The sequence below is a fragment of the Thunnus thynnus genome, chromosome 23 (genome assembly GCF_963924715.1).
Source record: "Thunnus thynnus chromosome 23, fThuThy2.1, whole genome shotgun sequence".
NCBI classification, from domain to species: Eukaryota; Metazoa; Chordata; class Actinopteri; order Scombriformes; family Scombridae; genus Thunnus; species Thunnus thynnus.
Genome location: NC_089539.1, coordinates 23746109 through 23760234, shown reverse-complemented (window position 1 = coordinate 23760234; position 14126 = coordinate 23746109). Strand labels below are relative to the sequence as shown.

The 14126-nt window shown below is 40.8% G+C and overlaps 1 protein-coding gene and 1 long non-coding RNA gene across 6 annotated transcripts in view; one reads left to right on the top strand and one right to left on the bottom strand.

Moving 5' to 3' along the window:
- shank3b (SH3 and multiple ankyrin repeat domains 3b) overlaps positions 1–12473 on the top strand; it is a 53931-nt gene extending 41458 nt beyond the window's left edge. For 2 of the 5 annotated variants that reach the window (XM_067581820.1, XM_067581821.1), the window contains exons 23-26: positions 1635–1925; positions 2864–4157; positions 4271–4297; positions 5203–12473. In XM_067581820.1, the coding sequence (XP_067437921.1) occupies positions 1635–1925; positions 2864–4157; positions 4271–4297; positions 5203–5797 (2207 nt within the window). In that variant the 3' untranslated portion in view covers positions 5798–12473. Of the gene's footprint in view, positions 1–1634; positions 1926–2863; positions 4158–4270; positions 4315–5202 lie in introns of all 5 variants that reach the window. The other 3 variants (XM_067581825.1, XM_067581823.1, XM_067581824.1) reach the window with 2 other exon arrangements.
- Positions 12474–12667: 194 nt separating this feature from the next.
- Positions 12668–14126, bottom strand: LOC137175894 (uncharacterized). Its single transcript, XR_010925738.1, has 2 exons — positions 13893–14126; positions 12668–12915 (listed from the first exon to the last, which is right to left on the bottom strand). It is a non-coding gene; the product is annotated as an uncharacterized lncRNA (long non-coding RNA).

Sequence of the window (14126 nt, the reverse complement as noted above, 5' to 3'; positions counted from 1 at the left end):
CCACTGTAAAACTGAATTGTTGATTTTACACTTTGGTTATACCTAATTAGTGTTAAATAGTGAGCTTTAGAGGTGTTTTTAGGTGGATTTTGTTTCTGGTGGACAGAGCCAAGCTAGCCCCCCCATTTCCATTCTTGCGCTAAGCTAAGCTAGACTGCTGGCTGTAGCTTAATTTTTACCATGAGAGTGGTATTGACAGGCTTCCCACGGATCCTTAAAAAGTTTCAAATTAGATTTTCAGAAGTTAAGGTCATAAAATGTCTTAAAAAGTCTTATTTTGGTAGGTCTTAAATTTTGAGGTGATACCTTGTTGCATGAGAAATATCTCCCCACAGGATTCACTTATTTAAACATGGTTTGGTCTTCGGTTGGGAATCAGTCCAGCTCTTTTTCTTGTAATGTTTCGATTGGTTCTCCACAGGCTGCCTGCTCTCACAAAGGTTTAGCCGGGGGGGTTCAGAGAAGACAGGAAGTCCTCTCTTATTTCTGATAGTTGCTAGAATCTGGATAATAATGTTCGTAGTGTGGAGCCGCAACAGCCAACATGCAACATAAAGGAGAGGAGTGGACTTTTATTTGGTGACCGCTTATCTGTCTGTAATCTTGTCAAAATTAACAATTCCGAGCAAATTAAAATTTTAAATTTTGATGCTATTTTTAAAAACACAAAGAGCTTTATCTAATGTATAGTGTAACAGTGGGACACAGTTCATTAAATTTGCCATTAATTTGATTACTTTATAAGATTTTACATATGATTGTTATATGGAGATACAAAAATATCCTGAAAAATATCCCTACTAATATTGTCAAGTTGATTTAAAAAATAAAGCTCAACCCTAATGTGCATTCATTTTGCTGTGGAAAGGGTATTAAATTTTCTCTGTCAAGGTCTTAAAAAGCATTAAATTTGATTGAAAAAAGTGTGCAGCAACTCTGATTGATCTTCTCATCTAACTGTCCACCAGGAAGCAAATACACCTAATTCCCAAAAATGAAATTTAAACAAATTAAAGCAAAGTACGTAACAAATTAAATACATCATTACATATACATATAAACATATAAATGAAGGTCTGCTACATTCAAGCCCTTGCCAAACGAGTCCACACAATACTGATTAAGACTATCATCGCCATGTAAATCTCTGTATTTCACAGTATACCCGAGTTTTTAAATCTGGTGTCTGTGGTGACATTCCCACACTGGCGGACCAGTAGCGATGTGTTTTATGTCAAACAGCAATGATTGGTTTGCCAGAGCTGAGGAGGGGAGCAACAGTAGCAACCGAGTAGGCTACAGCAGTTAGGGGTATGGCAGAGCCTACGGCAGAAAAACCTATAAAGCGTCCAAGTTCACCTGTAGGCATACGTCATAAGCATGCGTCAACAGTGTTTGCGTAATTACTCTCACTGCCAGAAGGGGGAGACAAAAGTTCTGCACTGCAGGTTTAAATATTAATAAAAAGACATTAAAAAGACATCTGCCAATAAATATAGGCATAGAGATGTGAGCAGCTCCAGCAAAAATTTACCAGGTGCATAAAGATGAAAGAGGGAAAAACAGCCGGATCCAGTGGATAATGAGAGTAAGAATCACTTCTATCAGTCTGACTCCATGTTTTCTTCTTCTAGGACTTGGAATCAAAGATCATGATGTGAAGTCAGATGGTGGTGGACCTGGCAGCCCCAGTAGGGCGGAGATATACCAGCAGCAGGTTCTTTCTGAGCGTGCACGGGTCCAGGGCCGCCGATCATCCCTCTTCCTGTCTGTGGAAGGGGCGGGGTCAGACAATCAGGCACCACCCCTCTTGACTCAGAGCCATTCGATGGATGACCTTGGGGAGCTTCCCCCTCCTGCTCCAGTCCTTTCGCCTTCACCAACACCTCACACCTTCCTCCACCCGCTGACAGGGAAACCTCTAGGTTGGTCTAACTCTAATGTGATCTCTCAAGTTGTCTACTGGAAAAGACTAAAGCATGAATAACTTTCTCCAATCACAGAATGATAAAAATCTAATGATAAAGATTACATTTTGAAACAGTGTGAAGTTGATAAAACAGGACTGTGCTAATTTATTATCATCAAGTAAGATTGGAATCAAAGACAACTGTTGCATTTCTGGGCCCAGGCTTGACAGAAGGTGTCAGGTTGTCAAACTGATCATTAAATTGTGATTAGTTCAATGACCCAAAGAGGACTACTTTTGATTTTGCTTTTCATTGAGTTGGAAGAACTTATTAGACATCCAATATTTGATATCAGTTGGACAGTTCTTTCAGTTCTTGATATGTAAAGTAGCATGTCATCGGCATAGCAGTGAAAAGAAATGTTATGATTACATATTAGTAATCCTAATGAAAGCATGTAGATACAGAATAGAGCAGACCTAAGAGAGTGCCTCAAGGTATTTCCCAAAATCAAAGAGGATCTAGGGCAGAGTCTTGAGGTACTCCACAAAATACAAAGGGACCTAGGAAAGAACCTTGATGTACTCCACAGAATTCAGGGGGACCTAGGACAGAGCCTTGAGGTACTTCCCAAACTGGAAGAGGACCTAAGACACAGCCTTGAGGTACTTCCGAAAATAGTAAGGGACCTAGGGCAGAGCCTTGAGGTATTCCACAAAATACAAGGGGACCTAGGGCAGAGCCTTGAGGTATTCCACAAAATAAAAAGGGACCTAGGACAGAGCCTTGAGGTAGTCCACAGTTTAGGCAGTAGATAATGAGCAACAGTAAACTGTCCGTTGGAGAAGTAGAATATAATCCACCCAAGAGCAGTATCTGTAAATACAACAATATGATGAAATATTAAAATCCACCCACAATAGAACTATATTAATCATCTCTTCTCTCCTCAGACCCCTCATCTCCACTTGCCCTGGCTCTTGCTGCACGAGAACGAGCGCTCACAGCCCGCACGCCTAGTCCCGAGCCTCGAACTAAACATGCGTCCGCCTCAACCACACCTATCCCCACTCCGGCTGCAAGTCCTGAGGGCAGGCACAAGCGCACCCCTATCACCACCCCGCACAGCAGCCCCGAACCACGATCCAAACGCACCACCCCTCAGACGAGCCCCGAGCAGCGAACAAAGCGCACCACTCCTCAGACCAGCCCGGAGCTGAGGCATAAACGCATAACCCCACCCCTATTCCCTGATGGACAGGTGGAGCGACCAGAAACAGAGGGAGGAGTGACATCACCCGCTGCCCCCTCCCCTGAGCGCTGGAGACCTGTCCCCTTGTCAACCCTGGCCAATGAGAGCCACCCTTCTCTGATTGACAGACGCAAAAGCCTCACAGTGGGCAGCTCAGAGGAGGAGGGTGGGGCTTATACAGTGACACTCCCACCAGCATTACTGTCATCCAGTGATGAAGAAACTAGAGAGGAGCTGCGCAGAATCGGCCTGGTGGCTCCGCCCCCTGCCTTCGCCAGTCCTCCTGCCCTTCCTCCACCATCCTCCCTCACCTTGTTGCCACGGCGAGGTGGGGAGGGAGGGGGAGGGGAGAGTGGTCCTGACTCCCTGGGTAGACGAGATGACGAGGAAGGAGGTGACGAGCGGCTTCATGATAGCTCCTCCTCACCCAGCTCGCTCCCTCCCTCTATCACCCTGGCTTCCCCTCCTGCTCCATCCTCTCCCTCCTCACCTCCTGCTCACCCTTCCCCCTCCCCTGCATCCACATCCCCATCAGGCCTTAAGCCCCGCCTTCGTTCACCTATTGGCCGGGGCCGCTCGGCACTTAGGGACCCACTGCTGAAACAATCATCGGACAGCGAGCTCCTCCCCTCTGCTGCATCCTCCTCCTCCCCCTCCTCTCCACTGTCCTCCTCCCCCACCAGTGGGCGGCAGCCACGCTATTTGTTCCAGAGGAGGTCCAAGCTGTGGGGAGGCGGGGATGACCGTGGCGAGGAGCGGCGGGGCTTCAGCCCAGAGGATGGAATAGGCCGTCCATCAGCGCTTGGAGGTCAGGGGTCGGGGTCAGCTGTGGATCTGACTAGCCGATCGGCTTCAGCACTGGAGCTGAGTGGCAGGGCAGGATCTGGACTGGATCTTGCTAATCGGCTGCAGCTGCTGAACAAGGACAGTCACTCTCTGGGGGAGGAACCGAGTCCCCTTGACCCGGGCCGGAGGTCACCAGTAGGAGGTGCCAGGTACATCAAAATTGCTTTTATACTGTAAATACTGCAGTACTACTGACCTGATAGCCCTACTGTGTGTGTCTTGGTGTGGGGTGTAACAGTATCTGTTATTTGTGTTGTTCCAGATGTGTGGACAGTGGGGAGAGTAAATCGTAGGTTTTTATCTCTGGTAAACATTTCTCGTTATTGCTGAGATGATTTTCATTAGCTAACAGCTAACTAACGTGCATCTACTTCGCAGATGACTAACTACTAAATATCTGAAATTCTTCATTCCACCCATCTTTTGAATAAAACTTTGGAACTGACATTTTCTAAACTTATCCAATCATAGCTTAGCAACCGTGAGAAAGCCTGTCAAGCTAAAGCCAAAAACACAAGAGCAACTATGTAAGGAAATAATTAAACAGTATGTTTATCTGCTCCAATGTAGGCTGCAAACAGTAGCATTCCCGCTAATTAGCTTACTGTAAAAATAAAACACATTGTTTTGAAATATAAACAATAACACACTAATCTAACCTCTTTGTTGCTTGTCAAAGTATATTTCTCAGTGGTAAATATTCAAACAGGATTTAATAGTATGATTGACATAGTAGCAACACTGCAACACAAAATCAATGCCGTTTATTTACATTTCTTCTATATGGATCATCAACTGGTGAGGATGTTGACTTTCTGTCTGGGACATAAAACTTAGCCTTGTTCTTTTAGCATTAACTTATTTCATCTAACTTATGTCTCATTTAAAAACGAGTCGGAAAAATCAATGGTCTCCTACTAGAAATGAGAAGCAGCTTTTGTCTACTTCTGTCTGAAATCAAGAAACCACTGTTTCAAAAATTACTATGAATTTGAAGGTGTAAATCTGCGACCGTCACTGTAAAACTGCATGTGTGCCATGCAAAACTGAAAAGCTTCAGAGGGGCAGCAGCAGTAACTAAGGGGAGCTGGGCTTAGCAACCAGTAAACTAAAGAATTCATGTAAATGCATCAACTGATAACTGACAATTGTATTAATGATGATGTCATTAATATGATGTTTCATGTGTTGTAGGTTGTTCTCCAGTCTAGGTGAACTCCACACCATCTCCCAGCGAGGATATGGCGCCAGCTACACAGTCCGACCAGGAAGTCGCTACCCTGTCACCCGCCGGAGCCCCTCCCCCTCTCCCTCCCCCTCTGATAGGTCAATAGGGCTTCCCTCTTCCCCCGCCCCCTGCTCTGAAAGGCCAGATCTGAGCTCGGGTCGTGGTCTAACCATCCTGAAGTCGTCCAGTCTCAGTCTCCCCTCTGAACCAAAGGAGGTTCGGTTTGTGATGCGAAGTGCCAGCGCACGAACCAGGTCCCGTTCACCCTCACCTTCACCCCACGCCTCCCCGTGCCCCTCCCCAGTCCTCAGCGGGCCCCTGTTGGCCCTTCGGCCATGGAGGCAGCGGCCCCTCAACCTGTGGAATAAATATGATGTGGGTGACTGGCTGGAGAGTGTGGGTCTGGCTGAACATCGCCAGCGCTTCCAGGAGCACGAGATCGAAGGCTCCCATCTCCCCGCCCTCACCAAGGAGGACTACGTGGAGCTGGGCGTCACCAGACTGGGACACCGAATCAACATCGAGAGGGCACTCAGACAGCTGCTGGATGGTTCCACTTGACCCCTCACCTCTGACCATTCACCTCTAGACATCCTGAACTGTGACCTCATAACCCCTGACCTCTGGTCAGACACTAGGCCATCTCTTTGACTAGGATATCTTATCAATGACTGAATCTTTAGACCTTTTTACCAACGTGGAGCCCAGCTCTCTGAGTAATCTCAGTGTCATTTTGGCTTATCAGCTCTTTGATCAACTCAGTGTTGTGAAGCAGGACGACTGGTAACACTGAGCTCTGAGTCCCGTACGTAGCTTTAGTGTCATTTTAGACGTCCAATATTTAGTTTGACGTCTGTTCATGTCAGTAAATACCCAGTCAACGTCAAAGTTGTCATTCATTTCAAAATAGAATTATAGTTGAACACAATTCCTTTTAGTGTTATCTTAGTTGCTGCTGGCAGAACACATGCCTTTTCATTGGACAGGGCTTTCATAGCAAAAACAAAAGTTCAACATTGCCAATGCAGAGATTGGCTACCTTTTCTTGGGCAGCCATGCAAACCAGGTTTTGCGGCCAAAATTATACTAAACTGGCGCTAAATACGCTGGCTTCCAAACAATTTGTAGGAATAAATCCCATCTTAGCACAAAATATGACAGGGACATTTTCAGAGACAGATGACAACACTTTTAGGGCTACAACCGAGTTTCACTGTTGATTAATCTGACAACTATTTTCTTGATTAATAATTAAGTCTATAAAATGTCAAAAAATTGTGAAAGATGCCAACACAATCCTAAAAAAATAAGTTTACTATCACTATTACTAAGAAAAGTAATAACATTTGGAAAGCTGGAAGCAGTGGAGTTTTGGCATTTTTGTAGCCCAAAAATGACAATTTAGTATTAAAACATCTGTCAATGGACTAGTGGATTAATGGACTCAAATTCATGTTCTACTTTCCATTTAATCTCCATCTAATTTGTGTCCATTCCCTGACAAACTGGATGGAATGGCTGCAGTTGCTTACATTTGGTACTTTTCCTAAATATGGACTTAGTATAAGCTAATAAAACTAACTGGATTTTACATGTTTTTTTCTGTGTATTCTAATCTGGATCACCAGAAAATAGAATATCCAGAAAAGGAATATGAGTTTTGACTTTTCATTATGAGTGCCTGCTAAAGTAGTTAATACCATCCACACAGTGTTCCAAAGAATCGCATTAGCTTACAGCATACTCAGCTAAGTACAGCTGGAAGCTCTTCTGCCAGTCTTGACAGGTGAAAAGACGATCAAAGAGCTGATTTGACAAACTGACCACAAACATTATGAGACGGGTTCTTTTCCTTGTGCCATTCTGCTTCCCCAGACGAGTTTAGCAGGACTTTTGCTAGCGGACATGGACGATTAGCGAGCTGCCGGGAGTCTCTGCTTTGACAACAGGAGATCAGCTGAGGATATGTCTCAGTCCTTTTCAGAAAAGTTCTTGTGACTTAGCATTTTTATCAAATATCACTCATAAAGAATTTGTGTTAATTTTGAGTTCATATCTTAATGCCGATCATTTAGAATTTATGAATAACAAGTAATAATAATGTGGTGGTGATGACTTACAGAGTTTATATTGTTTGGAAATGATTTTGAGTTTCTTATGATTTGACAATGAGTTGAGTTTCAAGGTCATTTCGGTGATGTTTTGGAATTCATAATGATTTGTCAATGAGTGTGACTTTGTGCTGATGTGCTGTGTGTTTCAGGGAGAGCTGCAGCAGAGCTCCAACTGTAAACCTCTCTGGTTTCTAACCTGCTTATCGAGGGCTTACTGTACATGGTGCTATCTGTTTAAAGCCATCTGTACAGAAAATACCTTTCTCCTTCCCCTCCTATACCTTCCTCACACTGACACCATAAACTTTTAGGTTAACCCCCTTAACTCTAGTGTGTTATTCCTAAATTAACCAATCAAGTGTGGCTGTACTTGCTATATCTTTGCAGTAACCATAATCAGGAACAGGCCATATATGGAGTTTCCTCCCTGCCATAAAGGGGATTTAAACCCTGCCATATGTGGAGTTTCCTCCAGACCATATAGAGTTTCCCTGAGGCCATATATAGTTTTAAAAAGGCCATAAATTGAGTTGCCAAACTTAATAATTGTTCATTCATGTAAAGTCACTAAATTTATGAATTAAAGAGCGGTCACACTGAAATTTGTTCAAAATGAGACCTCCCTCTCTCTAGTTGCGATTGATTCTGCCCTCTTAGCTTCACGTAGACTTCAATCTGATTAAAGTTTGACATGCAAAATTTCAGGGTGATTTCCATCCAATTAAAAAGAATGAGTGGCATTGATTGTTTATATAACTTTTATAAATCACTGCACAGTGAAATACAAGTAGCAGAGAAGGAGGGATATGCTTTATTCCAAGAGATTAATGACGATAAAGTGTTTGATAAGAAGGTATATATTTCAGTTTGGGAAATGCTATTGCTGACGCACTTTATGCTTAAAATGCTGCCCACGCTGTTTCCTGTCGAGCCAGCTTTGCGCCACAGCACGCAAGTAAATTTCACCTTTGCAAAATCCAGTATGACCGCACCATTTCCAATATTGGTGGGCAAAACCATCCCTGCATTAACCATCTTACTCAGAGACAGATGAGAAGACTTGTGTGTACAGTAACAGAGATGGGTCCTAAACTTATTTAGCCTAGCCTAGCACAAAGACATACATGGATGTAAAGGGCAACTGCCAGTCTAGCTCTATCAATAGTGAAAAAATACAACTTCCAACAACTCCAAAGATGGGTTAGGGACTTGTATGCTATATCTTGCAGAGTTTAGTTGACACAGTAGGGGCAGAGCTCAAAACCCAACATGAGGACAATGCTAGCTGCTGCTAAAACCACACTGTCTCATTTTTATTTTATTGTCTACACTTGTACAATAAACAATTTAAAATACAACAAGACATCTCCGGAGTCGCTGGAAGGTGTATTTGTTTCACTTTTTTCCCCTCAAATTTGAATTGGGAATCCGCGGTAATGACATATCAGGAACTGTTAGCTTTAATAGTGCTTTTAGCGATTTTCTAAATGAGGCATGTTGCCACAACTCGTCTTTTCTCAATATTTTCATACAATTTGTCATCAAATTTGATACAGCTACATAATTTACTTGATATGTTAGTGTCTCCTCTTCAATCCCCCTCTGAAGCACAAACAACGTTCCAGTGCCTGACTCCACAAGAACAAATCTACTACGTTGTTTATGACTTAAGTATCTAAACAAAGGCAAAGCCGCCAATCATGATTTATACAAGTTTACCATGATGATGACTACAGAGGTATAGAATGTATAGTCTATGTACAGCACATTGCAGTAGACTATAGAATCTGTGTAATATATATTATGTTAGAATAATGTAGCTATATAGTGTAATATATATAAAGTATAGTAGATTTTAAAATTTACAACAGTAATATTTTGGTAAGTTGTAGTCTATGAAGTCTTTATCCATATGTGATATTCAGCCTTTATAAACAGTTACACATCAGCTGTTAATCAGACTTATGCCATCTCTAAACAATCTACACATATCAAAACATCAACAGTGAACTACAAGGACACTCTAGAATTTGGGGGCACTATGGCAAAATCAAGGGAGTGTATCTTTAAAGAGTAACTTAACACTAAATTCACTTTTTTGAGTTAATAAATTATACAAAGTCACTTAAGTATCAATTGGTTTTTTTCCCCAAGTCTATAGTGTTCATTGCATTAACAGTTGTTTGCCCTTTTTTCCAGAAAATCCAAGTAATTCTGTCTTTTAGAGTGGTGGTTCCCAACAAAATGAGTCCACTTACGACCCCCAGTCATCAGTTGCATATGTTTACCATTTGTAATGTTTAAAAAGATAAGAGATAAAACTTCACGTCCCATAAGTACAAGGCAACATAATGTTACACTTCAATCAAATGCCGCGTTCACACTATGTTGGATGGATGGGAAGGATCATAAAGATTCACATGTTGAGGACTTGCAAGCGTTCACGTCCTCTAATTCAGGAAGGTTATATAATAACGGAATTGGTTGTATGAGGGTTTAAAATACTTTGCATTGACAAAATTACATTATATCCATTAAATTTGTGTTTAATTACACTGAATGACAGACTTTTGCTGACATGAGGCGTCCATGTGTGCTTGGTTTCCAGACACTTGTGTTTAATTACGTGCCAAGTTGGATATATCAGAGTTTTTTTGATAAATCAGTTTCACAGTCATAATTACGACTTGGAAGTTGACATGAACGTTATTTAAAAGTCCAATATAACTGGACGCAGCATGAGCAATAAATCAGTTTGTATGAAGTTATGTTCGTCCACTTCTGAAGGCAAAAGGGTTTCTACTTGTTTTGAATTGCCACATCCAAAGACGGGCCAAAAATCCTGCCGTCTGGTGAGGAACAAAACATGATAAATCATATGTAGACAAGTTCAAATCCTGGAACTTTGCATACTTGGCCAATCAGTGCATAAAGTTGTTGTGCTAGTAGGATTGTCAGTTACATAAATGGAAAAAAAAATAGTTGGATGTAGCCTCAACCCCCAAATTAAAACATTGTAAGAAAATAGAAGAAAATCTGTTAACACAAACCTTTCCAGTAATTCATCTGTAAAACTAACCGTCCTCGTTTCACAGGTAAAGAGGGAGCATCTGCTGTGTAGCTGTTTACATCAGTGAATATCACATTTATCATATAAATACTGTATATCTGTGTAGTATATATTATAATAGACTATAGTCTACTGTACAGAGTCATCAGCTCCATGTAGACCACAGAATGAGACGTGGGCTGTCACTTTCTCTGCAGTGGAACAATAAAAATCAGGTTGGATGTAGATCAATGATGAGGTCTGTGTGACCTCTGACCTCAGGTCCCCAATGGGAATCCCTCTGTACGCTGATATACCAGACATGAGGTCATTTATTTATAAGATTTCTCAGCCAATCAGAAAAATAACCTGATGTTGAAATATCATCAGTGACATGATGATTAAGTATATCAGTGGTATTCTCCCACTTTATACATTTTAACCCAAATGTTCACCTTCTGTCACCAGTCAAACTAGTTTCAGCTGACACTAGAAGATAATTTAGAAGTTTACATGACCACATGAACCTTAATTGTTAAATCTGAAGCCATTTGGATGAAAACGTGTCCTGTCCTGTCTTTTGAGTCATTTTAGACAAGTTTTAGCCTGGTTTTCCCCATCCATTTTTCCAAGTTCTTGGACACAGGAGTGATTTTTTTGGCCATCTTTCCTACTTAGAAATTTTAACCCATTTCAACACAGTCCCACAACTTGAAACCTTGTTAGTCACACATTCTGACACAAGCAAATGTCTGTCCAGCATAGCTAACATCTGCCAGCTTGCTACATTAACTAACATGCAATCAACTGTTACAATCGTGTTCCAGTCCCAACTGTCCAGTTATCACAGCAAAGAATACAACTGGTGATAATCTATATTTTCTTTATTGTCAACAAATCCCATGAAAAGACCAAAATCCAACAATGTGTCAGTCTGTCTCTCAATGTTTTGACTTCCCTACCCTGTCTATTGCTCTTTGCCCCAAACCTATTTCAACTGAGGCCATAAATCTTTAAAAAAAAAAAAAAACAGCCCACAAATAGTTTAATTTTTTAAAAAGTTCCTAAAACAGCTGGCCAATGTAGTTTAACAACAAACAGGAGGAAATAGTGCATTTTGGGGGACAACAGCTAGTAAATGTTAGCCTGTTAGCTCCATACCAGCTCCCTTTTTTTGATTTGATAAGCCTCCGATGTATAATTGTGATAACGCTCCATAAGGTGTCCAGTTAAAGTCTGAGAGTTTCTTCTCGCCTAATAAAATAGACATGTGGCTAATTAGAAAGTTATAATGGACTGAATGATGGAGACAAAATGGCTGCTCAAGAATATTAGAGAAGACCAACATGGCGACCAGGAGAGAACCAAGACAATTGTATAAAAAGATGGAATAAAGGGCCAAAATTGGCTGCCACTGGATATTTTAATGGGCTGTATCTGAAATTGCTCCCTTGTTCACTCATTCACTGCTCCCTATACAATAAACAATCAATACTTTACTCAATAGTGAGCAACAAATTGAGATTTCATGCGCTTCCTGATTGTCATTTCTTGTCATCATTTGCGCATCTATAAAAATGCGACGCCACAAGGCTACTTTTTTGTTCATTTGGTAAAATTTTTGGAGGGCACTACGCAGATAAATTTACGCCCAGAATTTGGACACTCAAATAAAATGGTGACAGTAAATATAGATTACTTTATAGCAACTAGGGAGTGATTTTGGATACAGCCATAGTGTCGTAAAAGAAACTATGACTTCACCATGGTAACCCCTCAGCTTCCTGCTGATTGGCTGAGAATTCTGGCTTTCTAACCTGTATGAAACCTTCCTCCTCCTCCTCCTCCTCCTGATATTCACCTGGTTATAATGGTTTTATGGTTTTCCTCCTCCTTTCTAGCTTCCTCTTTTTACAGTATGTTTGTAGTTTCTTCTGGAGTGAGTGGCGTGTGTGTACTTGTAGTTTTTTCTTCCCTTTTCTAAAGACTAAAGAGCACACAATTACAACTGATGAGCTCTGCAACGCAACAGATTGTAATCTTTATAATAAACTGTCATTTATTACAAAGAGAACACTTTGCCATCATGTGTGGTTCTTTCAGTCAGTTTTTAATCACCTCTGAACTTGATTGCCCACAAAAAGCTTAAAAAAAACAGGTTAATGACTGACGAGTTTAACCTCAGTTCACAGATAATAAAACCTTCTCAGGACTTGCATTCACAGGGAATGACCACACACTCCTAAATCACTGAATAACAGACTTCAGTTGTGCACACAGTATAATTATTTATTATCCAAGTTGTAAAAATAGACTGGAAATCACTGAACTATGATGCTAAAGAGACACACAGACATGTGAGCTGCAGCCTCTCAGGTGAGCTCTGATGTCGTAGTGAAAAATGTAGCAATAAGTTCTGGAGATGAAGGAAAAATACAAATAGAAGTTTTTAAGATGACTTAAAGAGGTTTGAGCGTCACTGTGTGTCTGTCATGAAACTCTTCTGTCACCCAAATCTGCAAAATGAAAGGACAGAATCTCAGGTGAGGTCTGAAAACCTGAAAGCAGCACATTACCTAGAGGTTTCTACACATTTATTGTGACAGTCTATGATATGTTCATTTTAAATATTAATTTTGGTCTCAGATTTATAGGTAAGTAGTCTATCAATAAAATAAAATTTAAAAAAAACATGATACAAGTCCAGTTTCAGGCAAGTCAGCAAATGCATATTCAGTGAAGTAAACATTTTGCGCACACACACACACACGTGTGCCTATGAAAGAGTCATAAAGAGCAAGTACACGTACACAATTATTTTGGCTGTTCAAAAAAAAAAAAAAAAAGTGCTTACCAAAAAAACCAAAGCTAAGCCATTGCCTTGAGGAAATGAAAATATTGGCATTTCCTGGCAATGGTGTAACGATGACTAGTGTGTCACAATAACACTGGAAAATCCACAAAATTGCATCAGAGTGTTCCAGAAAAACAGCCTGTTAGGAAAATGTGTTAACTTTTGGATTTTATAAGAAAAATTATATTACATAACGTTTCTCCCGGTTGAATCTCCACTTTCTTGCAAACTCTCGTAAATTGAACCAACTTTGGTGCCTGAGAGCAGCTGAAGTGTTGATATCTTTAAACATAAGCTTCAAACCTTCCTCTTTAGCCTGGCTTTTGATTAAGAAATGATTTTATTAAACAAACTTTATTTTATTCACTTATTTTATTGTATTTGAGTTGTAAAATTTTATTTGATATTTTTTCCTCTTATCAATTTTATTTGTCTTTGTTTTTATCTATTTTATCTAGTTCTTTAATCCAAGTTTTATTTCACTAATTTTTTAAATTATTACTATAGTATTTAATTTTTTTGTTTGATTGCATTTTTATTTCTCGTGTGCATTAATCTCAAATTGTTCTACTGTTTACATTTGTTCTGTCTTATTATCAGCTTGTCAGTCATCTGTGAAGCACTTTGAACTGCACTAACCTGTATGACAGGTGTCATCTGGAGTGAAACGACGAGCAGGTGGACCCAAACGCAGGAGACGGGAGGCAGGCAGGGACTGAAGAGCACTCATTAATAGAGGTTACATGCTGGCAAAGCAAAACTGAACAGGACAGAACAAAACTGAGCTTCACAGAACAGCAGATCCAACAAGACTGAGCTGAAAACCAGGACTTAAATACGAACTGAACTAATGAAACAACAAGGAACAGGTGG